This window comes from Kogia breviceps, chromosome 3 (assembly GCF_026419965.1).
Source record: "Kogia breviceps isolate mKogBre1 chromosome 3, mKogBre1 haplotype 1, whole genome shotgun sequence".
Lineage (NCBI taxonomy): Eukaryota > Metazoa > Chordata > Mammalia > Artiodactyla > Physeteridae > Kogia > Kogia breviceps.
In genome coordinates this window covers 112,667,006-112,690,461 of record NC_081312.1, presented here as the reverse complement: position 1 = coordinate 112,690,461, position 23,456 = coordinate 112,667,006, and the positions used below count along the sequence as shown (strand labels likewise).

Genomic DNA, 23,456 nt, shown 5'->3' with positions numbered 1-23,456 from the left:
TGCTGCTCAACTGAAACAGATTTTTTGCACAGATAAGGTAAACCACAGATGATTGAAACATTAAGGATATTTTAAAATCCAAAAACAAAGAATCTGTACTTACTTGAGATGGTTTCCTTGTGGAATGTTTGAAAAATTTCTCTAAAACAGTATTTGGTGTAATCTTCTTTCGAACTTCCTCTTTAATGCCAATTGTTTTTGCTAGAGGTGAAGCAACAAACCTACAAAAATATGAACAAAAGTAAGTTCAAAATCTGAGAATGAATTCACAATGTCACCAGAAAACTCAAGATGTAATTTTAGATTCCAAATGAAAGATCAGTCATTGGGCTATCTAAAGCCAATATCTGCCTTACAGAAACTCAGAGAGAGCAAAATTTGAGAACTTTTATATATGCAATAACTTAAAAAAATAAAATATAGTTGACTCTTTAACAACATGGGGGTTAGGGGTGCCAACCCTCAGCAGCACAGTTGAAAATCCTCCTTGTATAGCTTATAGTCAGCCTCCGTGTAAGTGGTTCCTCTGTATCCAAGGTTCCACATCCATGGCTTCAACCAACTGTAGATCTAGTACTGTAGTACTTACTATTGTAAAAAATCTGCTTATACGTGGAGCCTGCAGTTCAAACCCTGTTGTTCAAGGGTCAACTGTACTTGCACAGTTCTAAAATCCATTTTATGTAAACCCAAATGTATTTATATACAAGATCCAGGAACTGGGATAAGCCATTCTACTTAGAGTTTCATTTTTAAGACTACCAGGGATTAAAATAAATAATAGTTTTGTTATTAAGGTTTTCTTTGGTGATACTATCTTCAAGAAATTATTATGTCCCTATTTGAAGTTCTAACTTATGAAAAATGGCATGACTCTTGGGTAAATATCTAGGAATGGGACTGATGGGTTGTATGGCAAGTATATGTTTAACTTTATAAGAAACTGGCCCAATGTTTTCCAAAGTGTCTGCACTATTTTACATTCCCATCAATAATGTGCCAGAGTTCCAGTTATTCCATATCTCTGCCAATAGATGGTATTGCCAGTCTTTTTAATTTTAGCAATTCTACTGCATGTGTGGTGGTTTTTATTGATTTTTACATCCTAGTTTTTATTATTTCCTAACTTCTGCTTATTATAAATTTAGTTTGCTTTTTTCCCTTGTTTTTTAAGGTAGAAGGTATTGATTTGAGATCTTTCTTCTTTTTAAATATAGGTGTTTACAGCTATAAATGTCCCTCTAAGCACTGCTTTTGCTGAATCTCATACGTTTTCATATGGTGTTTTCTTTTTCATTCATCTCAAACTATTTGCTAATTTACCATGTGATTTCTCCTTTGACCCATTGGTTATTTAGAAGTATGTGGTCTAATTTCCACATATTTGCTTATTTCTCAATTTCCTTCTGTTATGGACTTCTAATTTCACTCCATTGTGGTCAGAAAACATGCTTTGTATGATTTCAATCCTCTCACATGTATTGAAATTTGTTTTATGGCTTACACGTGGTCTATTCTGGAGAATGTTCCTTGTGCACATGAGAAAAATGTGTATTCTGCTACAATTGGTGGTGTGCTCTACAGATGTCTGTTAGGTCTAGTTCGTTTATCATGTTAATCAAGTCTTCTATTTTCTTGTTGATTTTCTGCCTAGTTTTTCTATCCATTATAGAAAATGGGGTACTGAAGTCTACAACTGTTATTGTTGAATTGTAGATTTCTCCCTTCGATTCTGTTTGTTTTTGCTTCACGTTTTTGGGACTATGTTGCTAGGTACATATATATTTATAATTGTTATATCTTCTTGATAGATTTACCCTGTTATAGTATAAAATGTCCTTTGTCTCTAGTAACAATTTAAAGGCTGTTAAATTGTATGGTATTAGTATAGCCACTCCAGCTCTCTTTTGGTTATTGCTTGCATGGTATATATTTTCTCATCCTTTTACTTTCAACCTATTTATTTCTTTGAATCTAAAGTGTTTCTCTTATAGAAACCATATAGTTGGATCATATATTTCTATCAAGTCCTCCTATCTATGCCTTTTAGTTGGAGAATTTAATTCATTTTCATTTAATGTAAATTACATTTAATTACTGATAAGACAGGATTTATATCTGCCATTTTGCTATTTATTTTCTGTATAGCTTATGCCTTTTTGTTTCTCATTTCTTCTATTACTATCTTTTAAAAATTACATTCTTAGTGGTTCATCTAGGGATTACAATTAACATCTTAATTTATAAGCTCCTAGCTCAGATTAATAGCCAAATAATTTCAGCACTATACAAAAACTCCATGATCTCCCTTCTCTGTGCTATTACTGTCATATAAATTATATATTTATAAATTGTGTTCTCATCAACATACATTTATGATTACTATTTTATGCAGTTGCCTTTTAAATCAGATAGGAGAAAAACATGTTACAAACAAAAAATGCATTTATATTTTCTTGTTATTTCTTATGTAGGTAACTTTACTGGTGCTCTTTATTTCTTCATGTGGATTCAAGTTAATGTCTGTGTCCTCTAATTTCAGTCTGTAGGACTCCCTTTAGTATTTCTCATAGGGTAGGTCTGCTTAGCAACAAATTCTTCCAGTTTTTGTTTATCTGGGAATGTCTTAATTTCTCTTTCATTTTAAAGAATAGTTTTGCTTGGTTGACAGTTTTATTTAAATTTTTATTTGTCCTCCCATTACCTTTGGCTTCCGTGGTTGCTGATGAGAAATCAATTCAATCTTACTGAGGATCCCTTTTATGTGATGAGATGCTCCTTTCTTGCTGCTTTCAAGATTCTTTGTCTTTCAACAGTTTGCTTATGATGTATCTAGATATGGATCTCTTTAAGTTTATCCTACTTGGAATTTGTTTAGCTTCTTGGATACGTAGATTAATGTTTGTCATCAAATTTTGGGAAATTTTTAGCCAATTATTTCTTCAAATATTTTCTATCCTGTTCATTTTCTCCTCTTCTTCTGGAGTTCCTGTTATGCATATGTTGCTGTGCTTGATGCTGTCCCACAGGTCTCTGAGGCTCTTTGTTTTTCTACATTTTTTTTCTGTTCTTCAGACTGCTGACTTTTTGTTTTGCCTGCTCAAATATGCTGTTAAGTCCCTCCAGTGAATTTTTAATATAAGTTATTGTACTTTTCAAGTCCCAATTTCTATTTGATTTCTTTTTATAATTTTTATCTCTTTATTGATATTCTTAATTTAGTGAGACATTGTTCTCATTCTTTCCTTAGTTTTTAAGCACAGTTTTCTCTAGTTCTTTGAACATATTTAAAACAGCTGACTTAAAGTCTTGTCCAATAAGAAGTCCAACATCTAGGCTTTGTAAGGGACACTCTCTATTGATTGCTGTTTTATTCTTGTGTATGGGCCATACTTTCTTGTTTCTTTGCATGTCTTATAATTTTTTGTTGAAAAGTGGACAAGTTTAATAATATAATGTGACAACTCTGGAAATCAGATTATCCCCATACTCAGAGTTTGTTGTTGTCCATTTGTTTACATTTTTGAACTGATCTGTAAAGTCTGTATTCTTTGTCATGTGTGGTGACTAAAGTATTTATTAGGTTAGTTTAGTGGTCTCCTAGTGATTAGACAGAGATTTCCTTAAATGCCTGGAACCAATAAGTCTTCCAGTGTTTACTAAGGGGCTCTGTGTATGTTTCAGGGCACACCTTCAACAGTAAGATAGTGGGCAACTCTGCCTTAGCCTTCACTTCCTGTTTGCACAGAGCCTCAAGGTCACCCAGAGGTGAGAATTTAAGGTCTACTAAGGTCTTACCTGAGCATGTGGATGGCCCTGGGCATGCCCAAAGCTCTACAAATTCAAGTGGTCTTCTGATTTCCAAGAATAAGTCAGAGCTTTCCAAAACCCCCTATGGACATATCATTTCCCAGCTGTTAGTTTATTGTTTGCCCCAACTGCTATCCATTACCTCAGGCAGTTCCAAAGTTAATCAATTGCCTCTAAGTGTTTTAGACAAGCACCCCTCCTCTCCCCAAGGAAAAAGGCAAATAAAGACAGCTTGTGATTAATGCCCTTCCAGGGAACCACCAGACAAGTAAGATAATGACAGTTCTCTGGGAATGATGCTTTGAAGGAGCTCCAACTCTGTTCTGCTTCCTTCAATGGCTGCCAGGCTGCTGGTTTCCACTGAAATTGTGAGCTGTTGGTTTTTCAAGACTATCACAGAGGAAGAAAGGTAAGGACAGAAATAGGGCAAGTTAAAATGCCACAAAGCTTGCTGTTCTTTCCAACAGTCAGCTATTTTTCTTAAATAACACTCTCTGGATTGTTGCAAGTCTTTGGCTAATTCTAAATTTTGAAAAGTTGATCTTGACAATTTTTGCTAGTTTTCTGATTTTAGGAAGGAGAAAATTTTCAGAGGCCCTTACTCTGACGTTTTTGTTAACTTTCAGTGTGTAGTGGGTTTTTTGTTTTGTTTTGTTTTGTTTTTCAGTGTGTAGTGGTTTTAATTTGCATTTTGGCAATGACTAATGATGTTGAACATCTTTTTATGTGTTTACGTGCTATTTGTATATCTCCTTTGGTGAGGTTACTGCTGAAATATTATGCCCATTAAAAAAAATCAAGTTATTTCTTTGTATATTATTGAGTTACATATTCTGAATTTAATATATTATTGAGTTATATATTCTGAATTTAAGTCCCTCATCAGATATATGTTTTGTTCACATTTTCTCCTAGTCTGTCTTTTCATTTTATTGACATCTTTTAAAAATAACTATTAATGCATTTTTACATATAATTTACCATTTTCAAGTATACTACTCAGTGATTTTTTTCTTTTTTAGTAAATTTACCAAGCTGTACAATTATCACCATGAGTCAGCTTTAGAACATTTTCATCATCCCACTATAATACCTCGTACATATTTACTTTAATCCCTCTTTCCTGTTAATCATGCCACAGGCAGTCACTAATCTACTTTCTGTCTTTATAGCTGCACCTTTTGTGGATATTTAACATAATGGAATCATACAATATGTGGTTGCTTGTGCCTGGCTTCTTTCATTGAGTTTAATGTTTTTGAGATACATCAATGTATTTGGACGCATTTGGAGTTCAGTCCTTTTTATTGCCAAATAATTTATTGTATAGATACACATACATTAACAATGTCGTTTGAAGAACATTTTAGCAATTTAACAAGAGAAATAAAAGCATATGCCCAAATTCTTCTATTCAAATGTTCAGAGAAGCTTTATTGATTATAGTCCAAAACTGTAAAGAATCCAAATTTCTATCAACTAATTAAAGGATAATAAATTGCCATATATCAATATGTTGAAAGGCTACTCAGCAATGACAAGGAATTATTGATACATATAATGACATGAAAAAAACCTCAAAAGCATTATGCTAAGTGAAAGAAATCAGACACAAAAGACTATAATCTGTATAATTCCATCTGTAGGAAATCTTAGAAAAGGCAAAATTATACTGAAAGAAAGCATTTTAGTGATTGCAAGGAGGTAGTAAGTAGGAAAAGGATCAACTGAATAGGGTACAGGGGAGTTTTCAGCCAGTGGAAATCTCCTATATCATGATCGTGGTGATAGTTACATGACTGTATACTTTTGTCAAAATGCATCAAATTTTGCATGAACTTTCTTGTATGTAAATCATACCTCAGTAAAGATGATTTTTTTAAAAGCATGATATGTCCCTATTCTTCCTTCATTTCTAACAAAGACTCCATTATCTGCCAGGTCAGGCTATTCCAGTACTTACTTAGAAGTTTCTGTGTTTAATTAAATGCTGGAAATTTTAGTTATGAATGATCATTTAACCCTTAAATTCATTTTTTATAATCACGGAGTTGAATAACAATTTTCCTAGGGACTTCCCTGGCGGTCCAGTGGTTGAGACTTCACACTCTCAATGCATGGGGCATGGGTTCGATCCCTGATCAGGGAACTAAGATCCCACATGCTGCACTGCATGGCCAAAAATTAAAAAAAAAATTTTCTTAAAATACTCTGATAAAATATATAAGCCAGTCCAACTTCCAGATGGCCTAAGTTCTCCTGAAAATGACCTATACATTTCAGAGACATATAAAAACAAACTTATTATGCACCAGATGTACACAGAGCAATGTGGATAGATCATAAAGCACAGTGCTGTATTTAAAAAAAGAAGATATGGAAGAAGGTCTTACCACCATACCACTTATGTCAGCTAACAATACATGTACTTTATGTTCATACACATGTTTTACTGGGTCATACAAACAAAAAGCCATCAAATACATACAGCAGGAATGGGAACAGGAGTAGGAAATGAGGATAAAAGGTAATTAATGAAAAAGTTAATTCAAACCAGTCAATCAATCAAAAGAGATCTAATACAGACCAAAGACAGCATGCTGTGGTTCAAGGAATATGATTAATTCCCCCTCTGCATAAAAGTTCCAAATAAAACAAAAACTTAGATGATCTTAAAACTAACAAAGACTCAAAAAACATATATGACAGGATTTTGGATAAATAGTATAATTGGGTCATTTATGTAACCTAGTTAAAATTTTTTATTAGAGAAAATACTCATTGTTTTTACTAGTAGAATAACACAAATACAAAATGGTTTAATATGGCAGGGTTCTCAATCACACTCACTCAATGTTATCTCCTCAAATATTAGAAATGAAGAAATTAGCAAAAATAAAAAAGCAAAGCATGATTAAGAAAAGAAGATTTATTCAGTAAAGGAATACAACCAATCTCAAAGCCAAACGAAGTATAACATTCCCCCCTGGAGAGTCATGTGAGAGATAAAGGGTGGATAAGTATACAGAATGGATAAAAATACATATCCATAGCATATTTGCTGATATGAGAATCATATCTACAGTCAAAGCATTAATTTAAAGAAAAAAGAGAAATAATGGTCCTGTTTGTTAACATGTCCAGACTTCAAGGACAGAAATAACATTTTCAGTACAACAGAGGAAGTATATAAGTACAGTTTTCTACTTTAGCATTATCCTTTCATTATAAAAAAATCTAGAAAATCAATTGATTCATGTTATGTAAGTGTAAATAAATGAGTAGGTACTTAATTGAAAACCTATTTTGAAAAAGGAGAGAAGAAAGTAGCACAATAAATATTTGATAAGCCGAACTGAAAAGAGGAGGAAAATGACAGATCTTAGCTCTAGAAGGACCTTAGACTAAGACGAAATTTCCTGAACTTTCATTTTATTGATACGGAATAGAAGGGAAAAAGTCCAAGAGGAAGAAAAGAGAACGTGAACTTCTGCTCCCATGTAAATGGTTCAAAGTTAGGTTAATTACCAAGAAATGAGTCTCAGGTTTGCTATTACTGCAGAACTGAGCCCTCAGATGGCCTCATTCAGACACGCCCATAGCCCGCTCTTCCTTTAGCACTACATCAGTTACCTGTGAGCCAAAAGCCGAGTAATCCCAGAGCACTACGCCCCACATACTTTTTTTTTCGATATTGTTTTATAGAATAAAAAAGAAGGCAGTGGGCTCGGCGAAAAGATGGTGGAAGAGTAAGACGCGGAGATCACCTTCCTCCTCACAGATACATCAGAAATACATTTACACATGGAAATTCTCCTATAGAACACCCACCGAACAATGGCAGAAGACCTCAGACCTCCCAAAAGGCAAGAAAGTCCCCACGCACCTGGGTAGGGCAAAAGAAGAAAGAAGCGGAGGTGGAAGCTCCGGAGCCGTGGAGGAAGCGCAGCAACAGGGTGCGGAGGGCAAAGCGGAGAGATTCCGCAGAGGATCGGTGCCGAACGGCACTCACCAGCCCGAGAGGCTTGTCTGCTCACCCGCCAGGGCGGGCGGGGCCTGGGAGCTGAGAATTGGGCTTCGGTCGGATCCCAGGGAAAGGTCTGGGGTTGGCGGCGTGAACACAGCCTGAAAGGGCTAGTGCGCCACGGCTAGCCAGGAGAAAGTCTGGGAGAAGTCTGGAGCTGCTGAAGAGGCAAGAGACCTTTTCTTCCCTCTTTGCTTCCTGGTGCACAAGGAGAGGGGGTTAAGCACGCTGCTTAAAGGAGCTCCAGAAACGGGCACGGAGCTACCGAAGAGACAAGAGACGTTTTCTTGCCTCTTTGTTTCCTGGTGCGAGAGGAGAGGGGATTAAGCGCACCGCGTAAAGGAGCTCCAGAACGAGCCACGGCTGTCTGCACGGACAGCAGAGACGGGTGTGGGACGCTAGGGTTGCTGCTGCCACCACCAAGAGGCCTGTGTGTGAGCACAGGTCACTCTCCACACCGTCCCCCCCGGGAGACTGTGCAGCCTGCCACTGCCGGGGTCCCAAGATCCAGGGACAGCTTCCCCGGGAGAACGCACAGCGGGCCTCGGGCCGGTGCAGCGTCACGCCGGCCTCTGCCACCGCGGGCTCACTCCGCATCCGTGTCCCTCCCTACCCGTGCCTGTGCCAGAGTCCCTGAATCAGCTGCTCCTTTAACCCCGTCCTGTCTGAGCGAAGGGCAGACGCCCTCGGATGACCTATGCACAGAGGCGGGGCCAAGTCCACAGCTGAACCCCAGGAGCTGTGCAAACAAAGAGGAGAGGGGGAGGTCTCTCCCAGCAGCCTCAGAAGCAGTGGATTAAAGCTCCACAATCAACTTGAAGTGCCCTGAATCTGTGGAAAACCTGAATAGACAGCGAAATATCCCAAGTTGAGGAGGTGGACTTTGGGAGCAAGATATACTGTTATTTTCCCCTTTTTTTCTTTTTGTGAGTGTGTATGTGTGTGCTGCTGTGTGAGATTTTGTCTGTATAGCTTTGCTTTCACCATTTGTCCTAGGGTTAGACTGACCCTTTTTTTTTTTAATAGAAATTTTTCTTCTTAATTATTTTTTATTTTAATAACTATATTTTATCCTACTTTGTCTTCTTCCTTTTTCTTCCTTTCCTCCCTCCTTCCTTCCTTTCTTCCTCCCTTCCTTTCTTCCTCCCTTTCTTCCTTCCTTCCCTCCTCTTTCCTTCCTCCCTTTCTTCCTCTCTTCCTTCCTTTTTTGCTTTCTTCCTTCCTTCCTTTCTTCCTTTCTTCCTTCCTCCCCTCCCTCCCTCCCTCCTTCCTTCCTTCCTTTCTTTCCTTTCTATATTTTCTCCCTTTTATTTTGAGCTGTGTGGATTAAAGGCTCTTGGCACTCCAGCCAGGTGTCAAGGCTGTGTCTCTGAGGTGGAAGAACCAACCTCAGGACATTGGTCCACAAGAGACCTCCCAGCTCCACGTAATATCAAATGGCGAAAATCTCCCAGAGATCTCCATCTCAACACCAAGACCCAGTTTCACTCAAGGATCAGCAATGAACAGTGCTGGACACTCTATGCACAACAAAGAGCAAGACAGGACTACAGCTCCATCCATTAGCAGAGAGGCTGCCTAAAATCATAATAAGGCTACCAACATCCGCAAACACACCACCAGACGTGGACCTCCCCACCAGAAAGACAAGATCCAGCCTCATCCACCAGAACACAGGCACTAGTCCCCCCAACTAGGAAACCTACTCAACCCACTGAACCAACCTTAGCCACTGGGGACAGCCACGAAAAACAATGGGAACTACGAACCTGCAGGCTGCCAAAAGGAGACCCCAAACACAGTAAGATAAGCAAAATAAGAAGACAGAAAAACACACAGCAGATGAAGGAGCAAGATAAAAACCCACCAGACCTAACAAATGAAGAGGAAATAGGCAGTCTACCTGAAAAAGAAATCAGAATAATGATAGTAAAGAGGATTCAAAATCTTGGAAATAGAATAGACAAATTGCAAGAAACAGTTAACAAGGACCTAGAAGAAATAAAGAGGAAGCAAGCAACGATGAGCAACACAATAAATGAAATGAAAAATATTCTAGAAGGGATCAATAGCAGAATAACTGAGGCAGAAGAACGGATAAGTGACCTGGAAGATAAAATAGTGGAAATAACTACGGCAGAGCAGAGTAAAGAAAAAAGAATGGAAAGAACCGAGGACAGTCTCAGAGACCTCTGGGACAACATTAAACGCACCAACATTCGAATTATAGGGGTCCCAGAAGAAGATGAGAAAAAGAAAGGGACTGAGAAAATATTTGAAGAGATTATAGTTGAAAACTTCCATAATATAGGAAAGGAAATAGTCAATCAAGTTCAGGAAGCACAGAGAGTCCCATACAGGATAAACCCAAGGATAAATACACCAAGACACATAATAATCAAACTGTCAAAAATTAAATACAAAGAAAACATATTAAAGCAGCAAGGGAAAAACAACAAATAACACACAAGGGAATCCCCATAAGGTTAACATCTGGTATTTCAGCAGAAACTCTACAAGCCAGAAGGGAGAGACAGGACATATTTAAAGTAATGAAGGAAAAAAACCTACAACAAAGATTACTCTACCCAGCAAGGATCTCATTCAGATTTGATGGAGACATTAAAACCTTTACAGACAAGCAAAAGCTGAGAGAGTTCAGCAACACCAAACCAGCTTTACAACAAATGCTAAAGGAACTTCTCTAGTGAAGAAACACAAGAGAAGGAAAAGACCTACAAGAACAAACCTGACAAAATTAAGTAAATGGTAATAGGAACATACATATTGATAATTACCTTAAATATAAATGGATTAAATGCTCCCACCAAAAGACACAGACTGGCTGAATGGATACAAAAACAGGACCCATATATATGCTGTCTACAAGAGACCCACTTCAGACCTAGGGACACATACAGACTGAAAGTGAGGGGATGGAAAAAGATATTCCATGCAAATGGAAATCAGAAGAAAGCTTGAGTAGCAATGCTCATATCAGACAAAATAGACTTTAAAATAAAAACTATTACAAGAGACAAAGAAGGACACTACATAATGATCAAGGGATGGATCCATGAAGAAGATATAACAATTGTAAATATTTATGCACCCAACATAGGAGCACCTCAATACATAAGGCAAATACTAACCGCCTTAAAAGGGGAAATCGACAGTAACACAATTATAGTAGGGGACTTTAACACCCCACTTTCACCAATGGACAGATCATCCAAAATGAAAATAAATAAGGAAACACAAGCTTTAAATGATACATTACACAAGATGGACTTACTTGATATTTATAGGACATTCCATCTGAAAACAACAGAATACACATTTTTCTCAAGTGCCCATGGAACATTCTCCAGGATAGATCATATCTTGTGTCACAATCTAGCCTTGGTAAATTTAAGAAAATTGAAATCATATCAAGTATCTTTTCCGACCACAACGCTATGAGACTAGATATCAATTACAGGAAAAGATCTGTAAAAAATACAAACACATGGAGGCTAAACAATACACTACTTATTAACGAAGTGATCACTAAAGAAATCAAAGAGGAAATCAAAAAATACTTAGAAACAAATGACAAGGAGACACGAACACCCAAAACCTATGGGATGCAGCAAAAGCAGTTCTAAGAGGGAAGTTTATAGCAATACAATCCTACCTTAAGAAACAGGAAACATCTCGAATAAACAACCTAAATTTGCACCTAAAGCAATTAGAGAAGGAAGAACAAAAACCCCCAAATGTAGCAGAAGGAAAGAAATCATAAAGATCAGATCAGAAATAAATGAAAAAGAAATGAAGGAAACGATAGCAAAGATCAATAAAACTAGAAGCTGGTTCTTTAAGAAGATAAGTAAAATTGATAAACCATTAGCCAGACTCATCAAGAAAAAAGGGAGAAGACTCAAATCAATAGAAATAGAAATGAAAAAGGAGGTGTAACAACGGACACTGCAAAAATACAAAAGATTATTAGAGATTACTACAAGCAACTCTATGCCAATAAAATGGACAACCTGGAAGAAATGGACAAATTCTTAGAAATGCACAAGCTGCTGAGACTGAACCAGGAAGAAATAGAAAATATGAACAGACCAATCACAAGCACTGAAATTGAAACTGTGATTAAAAATCGTCCAAAAAACAAAAGCCCGGGCGAATTCTATCAAACATTTAGAGAAGAGCTAACACCAATCCTTCTCAAACCCTGCCAAAAGATAGCAGAGGGAGGAACACTCCCAAACTCATTCTATGAGGCCACCATCACCCTGATACCAAAACCAGACAAAGATGTCACAAAGAAAGAAAACTACAGGCCAATATCACTGATGAACAAAGATGCAAAAATCCTCAACAAAATACTAGCAAACAGAATCCAACAGCACATTAAAATGATCATACACCATGATCAAGTGGGGTTTATTCCAGGAATGCAAGGATTCTTCAATATACGCAAATCAATCAACGTGATACACCATATCAACAAACTGGAGGAGAAATACCATATGATCATCTCAATAGATGCAGAGAAAGCTTTTGACAAAATTCAACACCCATTATGATAAAAACCCTGCAGAAAGTAGGCATAGAGGGAACTTTCTTCAACATAATAAAGGCCATATATGACAGACCCACAGCCAGCATCGTTCTCAATGGTGAAAAATTGAAACCATTTCCACTAAGATCAGGAACAAGACAAGGTTGCCCACTCTCACCACTCTTATTCAACATAGTTTTGGAAGTTCTAGCCACAGCAATCAGAGAAGAAAAAGAAATAAAAGGAATCCAAATTGGAAAAGAAGAAGTAAAACTGTCACTGTTTGCAGATGACATGATACTATACATAGAGAATCCTAAGGATGCTACCAGAAAACTACTAGAGCTAATCAATGAATTTGGTAAAGTAGCAGGATACAAAATAAATGCACAGAAATCTCTGGCATTCTTATACACTAATGATGAAAAATCTGAGAGTGAAATTAAGAAAACACTCCCATTTACCATTGCAACAAAAAAGAATAAAATATCCAGGAATAAACCTACCTAAGGAGACAAAAGACTTGTATGCAGAAAACTATAAGACCCTGATGAAAGAAATTAAAGATGATATAAATAGATGGAGAAATATACCATGTTCTTGGATTGGAAGAACGAACATTGTGAAAATGACTCTACTACCCAAAGCAATCTACAGATTCAATGCAATCCCTATCAAATTACCACTGGCATTTTTTACAGAGCTAGAACAAAAAATTTCACAATTTGTATGGAAACACAATAGACCCTGAATAGCCAAAGCAATCTCGAGAATGAAAAATGGAGCTGGAGGAATCAGGCTCCCTGACTTCAGACTATACTACAAAGCTACAGTAATCAAGACAGTATGGTACTGGCACAAAAACAGAAATATAGATCAATGGAACAGGATAGAAAGCCCAGAGATAAACCCACACACATATGGTCACCTTATCTTTGATAAAGGAGGGAAGGATATACAGTGGCAAAAAAACAGCCTCTTCAATAAGTGGTGCTGGGAAAACTGGACAGCTACATGTGAAAGTATGAAATTAGAACACTCCCTAACACCACACACAAAAATAAACTCAAAATGGGTTAAAGACCTACATGTAAGGCCAGACACTGTCAAACTCTTACAGGAAACATAGGCAGAACACTCTATGACATAAATCACAGCAAGATCCTTTTTGAACCACCTCCTAGAGAAATGGAAATAAAAACAAAAATTAAGAAATGGCACCTAATGAAACTTAAAAGCTTTTGCACAGCAAAGGATACCATAAACAAGACCAAAAGACAACCCTCAGAATGGGAGAAAATATTTGCAAATGAAGCAACTGACAAAGGATTAATCTCCAAAATTTATAAGCAACTCATGCAGCTCATTACCAAAAGCAAACAACCCATTCCAAAAATGGGCAGAAGACCTAAATAGATATTTCTCCAAAGAAGATATACAGATTGCCAACAAACACATGAACGAATGCTCAACATCATTAATCATTAGAGAAATGCAAATCAAAACTACAAAGAGATATCATCTCACACTGGTCAGAATGGCCATCATCAAAAACTCTAGAAACAATAAATGCTGGAGAGGGTGTGGAGAAAAGGGAACCCTCTTGCACTGCTGGTGGGAATGTAAAATGATACAGCCACTATGGAGAACAGTATGGAGGTTCCTTAAAAAACTACAAATAGAACTACCGTATGACCCCACAATCCCACTACTGGGCATATACCCTGAGAAAACCATAATTCAAAAAGAGTCAGGTACCAAAATGTTCATTGCAGCTCTATTTACAATAGCCAGGACATGGAAGCAACCTAGGTGTCCATCAACAGATGAATGGATAAAGAAGATGTGGCACATATATACAATGGAATAATACTCAGCCATAAAAAGAAATGAAACTGAGTTATTTGTAATGAGGTGGATAGACCTGGAGTCTGTCATACAGAGTGAAGTAAGTCAGGAGAAAAACAAATACCGTATGCTAACACATATATATGGAATCTAAGAAAACAAAGTCATGCAGAGATTAGTGATAGGACGAGAATAAAACACAGACCTACTAGAGCATGGACTTGAGGATATGGGGAGGGGGAAGGGTAAGCTGTGACGAAGTGAGAGAATGGCAGGGACATATATACACTGCCAAATGTAAATTAGATAGCTAGTGGGAAGCTGCCGCATAGCACAGGGAGATCAGCTGTGTGCTGTGTCACCACCTAGAGGGGTGGGATAGGGAGGGTGGGAGGAAGGGTGATGCAGAGCAAAGAGATAAGGGAACATTTGTATATGTATAACTGATTCACTTTGTTTTAAAGCAGAAACTAACACACCATTGTAAAACAGTTATACTCCAATAAAGATGTTAAAAAAAAAAAAAAGAAGGCAGGCCTAGGCAGATATTAAGCATTTGAAGTTTAAATACTTCTACTAAACAGAAGCAATAGCCTATTGCCATTAAGATTGATTCCCATTTCCTAAGGACTGAAAGGCTCTTTGACCAGTGTTTAATCAGAGGGTTTTATATGAGAGAACAAAATATCTGAAGTAATGCAAGTCTCAGATAACATTTAAGTCCAATGTACATATTTTGAGACTGTTTCAATTGAAGACGGTTAGCAACAATCCTTTTTCAACTCCTGTATACTGCTACACCTACCCTTCTTTAAAGAATCCCATCATGCCCTCATGTTGGTCAGTGGAAATGGTAGAGGTTGGGTATCTATTCATTGTACCATTAAGTAAAAGCAAAAAGAGTACCTTCTGATTTTACCACCCCGATCCCTGCCTTGGACTCTTCCAGCACCATAATTTACTCTGAGATAATGTGCTTATTCCACAGGTGCTTAAGTTTGAGTAGCTTAGATCCTCTCTAAATCATACTTCAGACACAAAAAAGAATGTATAGAAGAGTCTGGATATACTAGTTAGAAATTGTTATTCTAGACCCCTCCCTGCCAAAAAAATTAAAACATAAGGTAAAACTTGTAAGGAAAGGAAATTCTAAATACAAAGCAAATGTCAGTCACTTTCAAATGATCTACTTGTTTGTTCTTTATCCATCTGTCTCTCTACTCCTTTCTGGGAAGGGCCCTTACTTCCTCATCTTAAATGGCTCCTGGTTAGTACTAAAAGATAAAAATGAGCCAGCCAAATCACAACTCCTGGTCACTTCCTAGAATGAGGAGGTGTAACACAAACACAGTCCAGGACAAAAGAAGGAAGCTTTTTTGTGATACATATACCATAGGATATGCTGAAACATGGTGTCAAATGTATGCAAATTTTTGATAGTTCAGAAAAGTTCACATTTGCTATCATTCCCTTAAGCCATGTCTTCTATACTCCCAAAGGATATTAATCTATTTTCTTTTGCCACCAGAATATTTCATTGTGAAAGTCCAAGAAGTACAGGGGAAAATAAAAACCCAGCAACCCTGAACCTGGTGTCATAACATGGGGGTTTAAGTCCCAGATCTACTCCTGACATACTAACCATGTGACCTTGGCCAGCTCACTTACCTCTCATTTTCTTGACTGAGATCACACCACTTATGATTTTCTGTACCTCTTAAAATATGTTTCTATTCAAATGTAAGGTGTAAGTAATATTTATGATCTAAGTGGTTTAGTCTAAGGCAAATGATATAGAAGCCCTGAAAAAAATATAAACGTATACTTCAAAAAGCGTGATCTTGCTCCCATGTTAAATTTTCCTTCCTTCTATTGCATTAAAAGAAATAAGAAAAAAAAAAAGAGATATGAGATTAGTGGAGCAACACATAGTTTTCTGTAGTGTCATGGGATGGAAAAAACTAAGGGTGAGTAATTGGGAGTTAAAGTTATAAGGAGTTATGAAAGACTATACTTAACCCCAAGAATGGTCCTAAGAATTAAAAGAAGATTGGATTCCTTCCTGATAATTGTTGGAGAGGCCAAGACCAGGGCATAACAAGTTGGTCCTCCACAACTATGCTTCTTTGGCAAACAAAAATTTTTCTAGTTCACTGTCTGATCAAAATGTTAAAAATGGATCTGTCCACCAAAAAGTAGGAAATCTGTAGTGCAAATAAGTAAAGGACCTGGATGCCAAGTTCAAAGATCACATGACACTCTGCAAGAAAAGCAAGTATTTCAGGACAGCAGAGTAATTTGCTAATTTGGAAGTGCAGTGGCACAATGCTACTTTATTTAGGCATTCTTTGACAAATCCAAACATGTGAGTAAAAGTAAAATTAACTGTCAAAAAGGAAGAACATTTTCAAATGTTCTCAGCTAGAGCTTAGTGGGACTGGGGGGCTTTCTTTTCCTCCCAATAGCAATAGCACATTGTTGGCCCAAGTGAAGCTATTATTTGTACAAAAACCTTTTTGGACAATCCATGAAACAGAGTTGGTCAAACTAACTCTTGAGATAAGGACCCTGCAAATGGTTATAAACATGTGATATGCATTACGGTTAGTCTTGGACAAAATGATCTTTATCAGATTTTGTCTTAAGTTTATCCAAGTCCTGACATTTGAATATTTTTTTTACTCCAAAAAAATTAATGTGCTAATAACCGTTTTTTGAAATAGAGACAACTACAGAGATTATAGATGAACATTTATCTTCAGTTATCATAACACTGGTACAGTTTTAATAAAAGATTGGAGGTAATATCTATTTAAATTAAATTAAGAAAAAGAAAAGAAGTTTACTTTATCTGAGAAAGCAAATTGATATTTTTCTTTGATTTCCTTATACCTTGGAATGAAGGCCTGCTATTAAAATTTTCAATAAACCTTTAAAGTAAACTATGCTATAAAGCAATATTAAGTTTGGTCTTTAATGAGCCATTTTTGCTATTTTATAGGCATTCTAAAATGATAATGCATCCCCTAGTCATACTCTCCTAATACTTCCAACAAAGACATGGGTATGCATATCCATTGTCAGATAACATGGTACATGGAAGATGAGCTGAGTTCTTGTACCGTCATTGACACTAATAAGCTCTGTGATCCTTAACCTCTCTTGATCTCAATTTTCTTCATTGTAAAACTAATGTACTTGAAGAGATTGTGTTTCTAATTTTTATTTGTTCAGTCTAGATAATATTTAGTGTGCATTTAATTTCATGAACTCCCCCAAGAATCTGTAGCCCATTAGTGATGACCTCTGAACAACATATTCTTTAAGAATCTTACCAAAATTCTTTATTCTAGAGGTGGGGCAAAGAAGGGGAATGGGGAGGAAAGACATACAAACACTACTTACTTTTCAAAAAAATGTCTGATAATTATCAAGCCAAAAGCATATGGAATGGTCATATATAAATGAGAGGGTTTCACATAGACGAGTCCATCATGATCTTCAAAATCTGACCACTTTATTGTTGGAGGAAGCCAGAATCTTTCCAACCAAAACCATTCTTTAAACATCTGAAACATTCTAGAGAGATAGAAAAAGAATACATTAGACTTATAGAACAAATACTTAAAGTTGAGACAACATTGACACCTTTTCTCAAAATACCTAAACCAGAGAGTTTAGAACCCTGGATACTATTACTGAACAGAACGGAGTAATATTATTTACCAGGCTTCATGGAGCTTCATTGCATTAAACAGGAATTACTCTGCCAACACTCTCAGAAGAATTTCGGCTGTGGCATGGCAAACTGAAGTTTAACACACCACTGTTCACACTCTTGGCACAACATGTGTTAATATTATGGGTATGTGTCTTCCTCCTATATGTTTCTATCATATGAAAATTAATCTAACAATAATCTCTACAACTTCAACATGCCAAAGGCCAACCTCATGAAAGCTCCAAGTATGTTTAAACCTCCACTAATATCCTAAGAACTTCTCCAGGAGATAAAGGATAAGCATATTTAACTTTGTATTCCAATAAAGAATTCAAATTAGTCCATGTCAACAAATATGTACAGAGATTCTATTATTTGTCAAGCCCTGTGCTAGGCACTGAGGATGCAAAGATTAAAAAGACAGCTTTCTTGCCTTAAGGACCTTATATTCTGTGGGCAAGGCAGGCCTGACAGACGACTCTGACACACTTTTTTCAGGTACGATGAAATAGGTTTGTAGTGGGTACTGTGGGAACAAGGCCAGCACTGAGCCCAGCCAACACGCGTCGGGAAAGCCCAGTGGAGCAGATGATCTTGAACAATGTTCAAGGTGTCTTAAACGGTAAGTGGAAGTAAACCAGGGAAAGGTAGGAAAATGGGAAAGAGGGAATAGAAGTTTTAAGGAGAGAAAGTACACTGATCAAGTAACCAGAAACATAGAAGAACATTTAGATGCTCCAATCTCATCATTTAGGCTATGACAATTTTAATCTTGACATTTTGACCTTGAGGATGTTTTGATGTAATCCTTTAACAGTTAATCAGAGAAAGAAGTCAAATGTCCTCAGATTCACAACAGGGTGGTCAAAATAACTCTGTCAAAACCTCTTGATTTGTAAATACCAGGTGCCCATGGAACACCACCAGCAGTGTGGTTCCACCACAGCCTAAGAATCCAAGGTGTGGGATGCTGGGTCACACACAAGTGCCCAGAGTCTCAGTTTATTGTCCTGGCATAATTAGTAACAGAGTCCCTTCCTTTCAGAAGTGTCCCAGTTTGGGTAATAAATCATATGGCAACTCTCATCAAAAGGCTGGTGAGACAGTTCAGACTTGGTCACAGAGTGTCTGCAATCCAGGCTAAGGAGCTTGGGCTTTAACCAATGGAACCCAGGAAGAGTATTATGCAGAGGAATAAAATAATCAGATATTTTAAAAAGGTTGCTTGGGCAGCCAGGTCCTCTGCGAGCCCAGGTGGTATCTTTGTGCTGATTAGAGGATGATGTCCCCTCTGGGCAGACACAGCCCTTCTTGCCAGCAGAATGAGATCTGGGTTTCAGCCTCCAGAACCCCCGGCCAGGCACACACATGGCCGCTCTCTGGCAGCAATATGGAACACATTTCAGGACACAGGAAGACTGAAGAGCAATTAGGAGTTTGAAGCACCAAATATGGTCAGAAATTGGAAGCTGCAGAGAGCAGCGGTATCAGGGAGCTGAACATGCTGATCACGCCATTTATGAGATTACACATGAGATCCAAACTGGGTAAAGAATAAAGAGAGGCCAAGAAAGAAATGAGAAGGAGGGAAAAAAAAACACCAAAACTCAAGGGACCAGAGGCCAAAGAACAAGTCTGGTGGGAGTGGGACCCAAGACAGCGGAAAGACTCAATCAGAGGTGAGGATCAGAGTGGAGTATCAACATTACAGATTTCTGATTTCAGATGAGGAAGAATTCCAGAGTGTGGACCTCAATATGCTTCAGAAAAATCCACACCAAAACCAAATAACTAACCATGGTGAAATATTCCCTACTATATTTCATTTCTCATCTGCTGCTCAGAGACATGTGCATGCAAAGTAGCAGGTCACACCCACACCTGCAAGCCTTGTGTAGAGAAGGAGAGGGGCTGCCTTCTTTTTCATGTATTAATCATTTTACTGTAATTTCTACCCTGGAGGAGGGTAAGTAGCATTAATACAGTCGCAAAACTGTGCAAATATGGTGGAATAAAGATCATCAGGAAATATTTATTGAATACTTTCTATCAGTCTTTGGGTCTACAGAAAGGAAAGGGATGATTCTAGACTTCAGGGAGCTTACAACTGAGTCAGGACAGACATGGATCTGGACTCGGGAGGAGACAGTGAGAACTGATGAAAGAGTTGTTAGGAAGGAATAACTAACACACTTTGGCAAGGGAGCTGAGGATTTCAGCCTGGTTGCCTGGGCCATCTGACATAAATGACCAAAGAGGGAATTAAGAGAGGAAATCTGCATTGAAGTGCACAACCAGATTGGGTCAGAACAAGAGCAGGCACAATTCTTTGAGTGAGACTACAGCTAAAATTCAAACTTCCTACAATCTTAGAAATGAGCCCAGGTCATGGGAGTCTCTCCTGTAATGGACAAACCTGGTACCATGCCTGTGTCCCTCACTGCATCAGAACGATCTACTCCTGAAAGGGGAGATCTATTTCTTCCAAAAAGTTTGCCTTAGCATGTTCATTACTTTATTAGTCCAAATTTAATAGACTATAACTCAGGGAACAAATAGCAATGTCAGTGAGTTGGTTTTGATACTATTATAATAATCATTATACAAAATAGTTTACTCACTCCTAAAATGCAACTCCAGGCAGTAAATATTATTTTGTCCAGTGTGAAATATAACTAAATAAACAGCTTACAATGGTTATATAGGGGTTGCCACGTTAAATAATATGCAAGCAATGAAACAAGATTTGTTGAAAGCCTAGTAACTTTAATATCGAACAACCAAAAACATATATGGGGAAAGAGAAAGAACTCAGAAGTTAAGGGTGGCCCTGTGGAATATGTAGTTCAAATTGAGAAAAAAAATCTACACTATTTATTCTTTCTTCATGTGCCGCCACCAAACATCAATTACTGCTGCTTCAAAAGAGTTAAGAATCTCTTCTTCACAGGACATAAAAAAATTAACTCAAAATGAAGCACAGATCTAAATATAAGGGCTAAAATAATAACACTCTTAGAATATTATATAGGAGTAAATCTTCAACACCTGGGGTTAAGCAAAGCCTTCTTGCATATGACACCCAAAGCACAAACAACAAAATAAAAAATAGATAAATTGGACTTCATCAAAATTAAAACATTTTGTGTTTCAATGGATACCACCAAGAAAGTTAAAAGACAATCCATATAGAGGGTGTGGAGAAAAGGGAACACTCTTGCACTGTTGGTGGGAAGGCAAATTGATACAGCCACTATGGAGAAAAGTATGGAGGTTCCTTAAAAAACTACAAATAGAACTACCATATGACCCAGCAATCGCACTACTGGGCATATACCCTGAGAAAACCATAATTCAAAAAGAGTCATGTACCAAAATGTTCATTGCAGCTCTATTTACAATAGCCAGGACATAGAAGCAACCCAAGTGTCCATCAACAGATGAATGGATAAAGAAGATGTGGCACATATATACAATGGAATAATACTCAGCCATAAAAAGAAATGAAACTGAGTATTTGTAGTGAGATGGATGGATCTAGAGTCTGTCATACAGAGTGAAGTAAGTCAGAAAGAGAAAAACAAATACCATATGCTAACATATATATGGAATCTAAGAGAAAAAAAGGTCATGAAGAACCTAGGGGCAAGACGGGAATAAAGACACAGACCTACTAGAGAATGGACTTGAGGATATGGGGAGGGGGAAGGGTAAACTGTGACGAAGTGAGAGAGTGGCATGGACATATACACACTACCAAATGTAAAATAGATAGCTAGTGGGAAGTAGCCACATAGCACAGGGAGATCAGCTCGGTGCTTTGTGACCACCTAGAGGGGTGGGATAGGGAGGGTGGGAGGGAGGGAGATGCAAGAGGGAAGAGATAAGGGAACATATGTATATGTATAACTGATTCACTTTGTTTTAAAGCAGAAACTAACACACCATTGTAAAACAGTTATACTCCAATAAAGATGTTTAAAAAAAAAAGATAATCCATAGAATGGGAGGAAATATTTGAAAATCATATATCTGATAAGGGACTTGTATTTAGAATATATGAAGAACACTTAGAACTCAATAATAAAAGGACAAATAACCCAATATTAAAATGGGCAAAGGATCTTGAATAGACATTTCATCAAAGAAGATATACAAATGGCCAATAGGCACATGAAAAAATGCTCAACATCATTAGCCATGAGGGTAATGCAAATAAGTAACAAACCCAGAGATACCCTTCATTATACCCACTAAGATGGCTATAATCAAAAAGATAACAATGTTGGCAGGATGTGAAGATATTGGAACCCTCATATATTGCTTGAGGGAAAGTAAAATGGTGCAGCTGCTGTGGAAAACAGTCTGGCAGTTCCTTGAAATGTTAAACACGGAGTTACCATATGACCCAGCTATTCTACTCCTAGGTATATACTCAAGAGAATTGAAAGGATTCATGCTACGACATGGATGGCTCTTGAAAACATGCTAAGTAAAAGAAGCCAGGGAGGGCGGAGAGAAGATGGTGGAAGACTAAGACGTGGAGATCACCTTCCTCCCCACAGATACATCAGAAATACATCTACACGTGGAACAACTCCTACAGAACACCCACCAAACGCTGGTGGAAGACCTCAGACCTCCCAAAAGGCAAGAAACTCCCCACATACCTGGGTAGGGCAAAAGAAAAAAGAATACACAGAGACAAAAGAAGAGGGATGGGACCTGCACCAGTGGGAGGGAGCTGTGAGGGAGGAAAGGTTTCCACACACTAGAAGCCCCTTCATGGGCAGAGACTGCGGGTGGCAGAGGGGGAAGCCTCAGAGCCACGGAGGAGAGTGCAGCAACAGGGTGCAGACGGCAAAGCGGAGAGATTCCCGCACAGAGGACAGGTGCTGACCGGCACTCACCAGCCCGAGAGGCTTGTCTGCTCACCCTCTGGGACAGGCGGGGACTGGGAGCTGAGGCTCGGGCTTCGGTCGGATCCCAGGGAGAGGACTGGGGTTGGCTGCGTGAACACAGCCTGAAGGGGTTAGTGCACCACAGCTAGCCCAGAGGGAGTCCGGGAGAAGTCTGCAGCTGCCGAAGAGACAAGACATTTTTGTTGCCTCTTTGTTTCCTGGTGCGAAAGGAGAGGGGATTAAGCGCGCTGCATAAAGGAGCTGCAGACACCAGAGATGGGCGTGGGACGCTAGCGCTGCTGCTGCTGCCGCCACCAAGAGGCTTGTGTGTGAGCACAGGTCGCTCTCCACACCGCCCCTCCTGGGAGCCTGTGCAGCCCGCCACTGCCAGGGTCCCATGATCCAGGGACAACTTCCCCGGGAGAACACACGGCACACCTCGGGCTGGTGCAACGTCATGCGGGCCTCTGCTGCCACAGGCTCGCCCCACATCCATGCCCCTCCCTCCCCCCGGCCTGAGCCAGAGCCCCCGAATCAGCTGCTCCTTTAACCCCGTCCTGTCTGAGCAAAGAGCAGACGCCCTCAGACGACCTATGC

At 38.4% G+C, this 23,456-nt stretch overlaps 1 protein-coding gene across 1 annotated transcript in view; it reads right to left on the bottom strand.

Moving 5' to 3' along the window:
• CERS3 (ceramide synthase 3) overlaps positions 1-23,135 on the bottom strand; it is a 100,815-nt gene extending 77,680 nt beyond the window's left edge. Inside the window, exons 1-3 of the mRNA XM_067030710.1 lie at positions 22,869-23,135; positions 17,643-17,816; positions 104-221 (exon numbers count right to left, since the gene is read on the bottom strand). Of these exons, the coding sequence (XP_066886811.1) occupies positions 104-221; positions 17,643-17,815 (291 nt within the window). The 5' untranslated portion in view covers position 17,816; positions 22,869-23,135. The remainder of the gene's footprint in view (positions 1-103; positions 222-17,642; positions 17,817-22,868) is intronic.
• Between the last annotated feature and the right edge of the window lie 321 nt (positions 23,136-23,456).